This window comes from Didymella exigua, assembly GCF_010094145.1.
Source record: "Didymella exigua CBS 183.55 unplaced genomic scaffold M421scaffold_38, whole genome shotgun sequence".
NCBI classification, from domain to species: Eukaryota; Fungi; Ascomycota; class Dothideomycetes; order Pleosporales; family Didymellaceae; genus Didymella; species Didymella exigua.
The window spans coordinates 272,113-273,048 of NW_022984812.1; the positions used below are offsets into that span (position 1 = coordinate 272,113).

The 936-nt window shown below is 48.9% G+C and overlaps 1 protein-coding gene across 1 annotated transcript; it reads left to right on the plus strand.

Annotated features, from left to right (window-relative positions):
• Positions 1–258: 258 nt before the first annotated feature.
• Positions 259–720, plus strand: M421DRAFT_31668 (uncharacterized protein; the record flags this gene model as incomplete). Its single annotated transcript, XM_033589259.1, has 2 exons — positions 259–463; positions 515–720. Coding segments are annotated over 2 exons (411 nt in total), but the record flags the coding sequence as incomplete, so codon positions are not given.
• Between the last annotated feature and the right edge of the window lie 216 nt (positions 721–936).

Genomic DNA, 936 nt, shown 5'->3' on the forward strand with positions numbered 1-936 from the left:
GGGGGGCATACAGAGGGTTAGGATCTTGTGTTTAAGGCAGTAGTCCTTAAAATGCTGGTTAAGGTAGCTCTTATGGCCGTCTAAAATAAGCAGCTAGTACCCCCCTACCTAGCGCGTCTTTGTATGCGCGTTAAAGTGCTTTAACCACTCTAGACCAAGCGCGTTGTTTGTCTAGCTATTCTTAGAGACTGAGAGCTTCTAATTACGCAGTATTAAAGCCTCCTTGTACCAGGCAGAGATGTGGACGCGTCCCTTGTAGATGATGAAGGGCGGGGTCGCGTACCCAGCAGCGCAGATGCTCTGGATAACTGTAACCTACTTGTGATTGCCTGGCTGAACAAGCGCAGGTTGGGCGCGTCTCTCTGCACCTGTGACGACCTTTATAGAGCCAATTACGCCTATCTAGAAGCTAGTCTTATTAAAGTTGTGCACGTTGTTATTATGGACGCTATACTTGGCTTTAGTCTCCTCCACTAGCTTAAACCACGCGCTAATTATCTCTAGATCCTCCTAGAGTATTCTCTGCCTATCCTTTGCTTGATTAAAGGCCATTTTGAGCTCAGGCAAGCGCGTTACAAAGCGATCAGCCCAGCACTTGCTAATAGGCTTGCCACCGCGTACAGCCAGCAGTTTATCAGCCATATCTGCCACCTCGCACAGCTGGGGCGCAAATCCTCGCAAGTCGAGGTCGAGTATGTATTGGATGATTGTCTGCTGTTCAGTCGCAGTGAGCTTCTGTCAGTTGGGGGCAGCTTCTGCGCGAAATGTGAGTCCTTGGACGCAACAAGAGAGTGTACAGCGATCAACGTTAAATGCCTCTGCAGCAGCCCAGTGGCTTCGGAATTGTCCAGATTTCAAGGCTTCAATAGCAAGCTGAAGCCTCCCTTCATGTTCAAGTAATAACGCGTTTGGTAGTTGAGGCATGTTAGAGAGAGA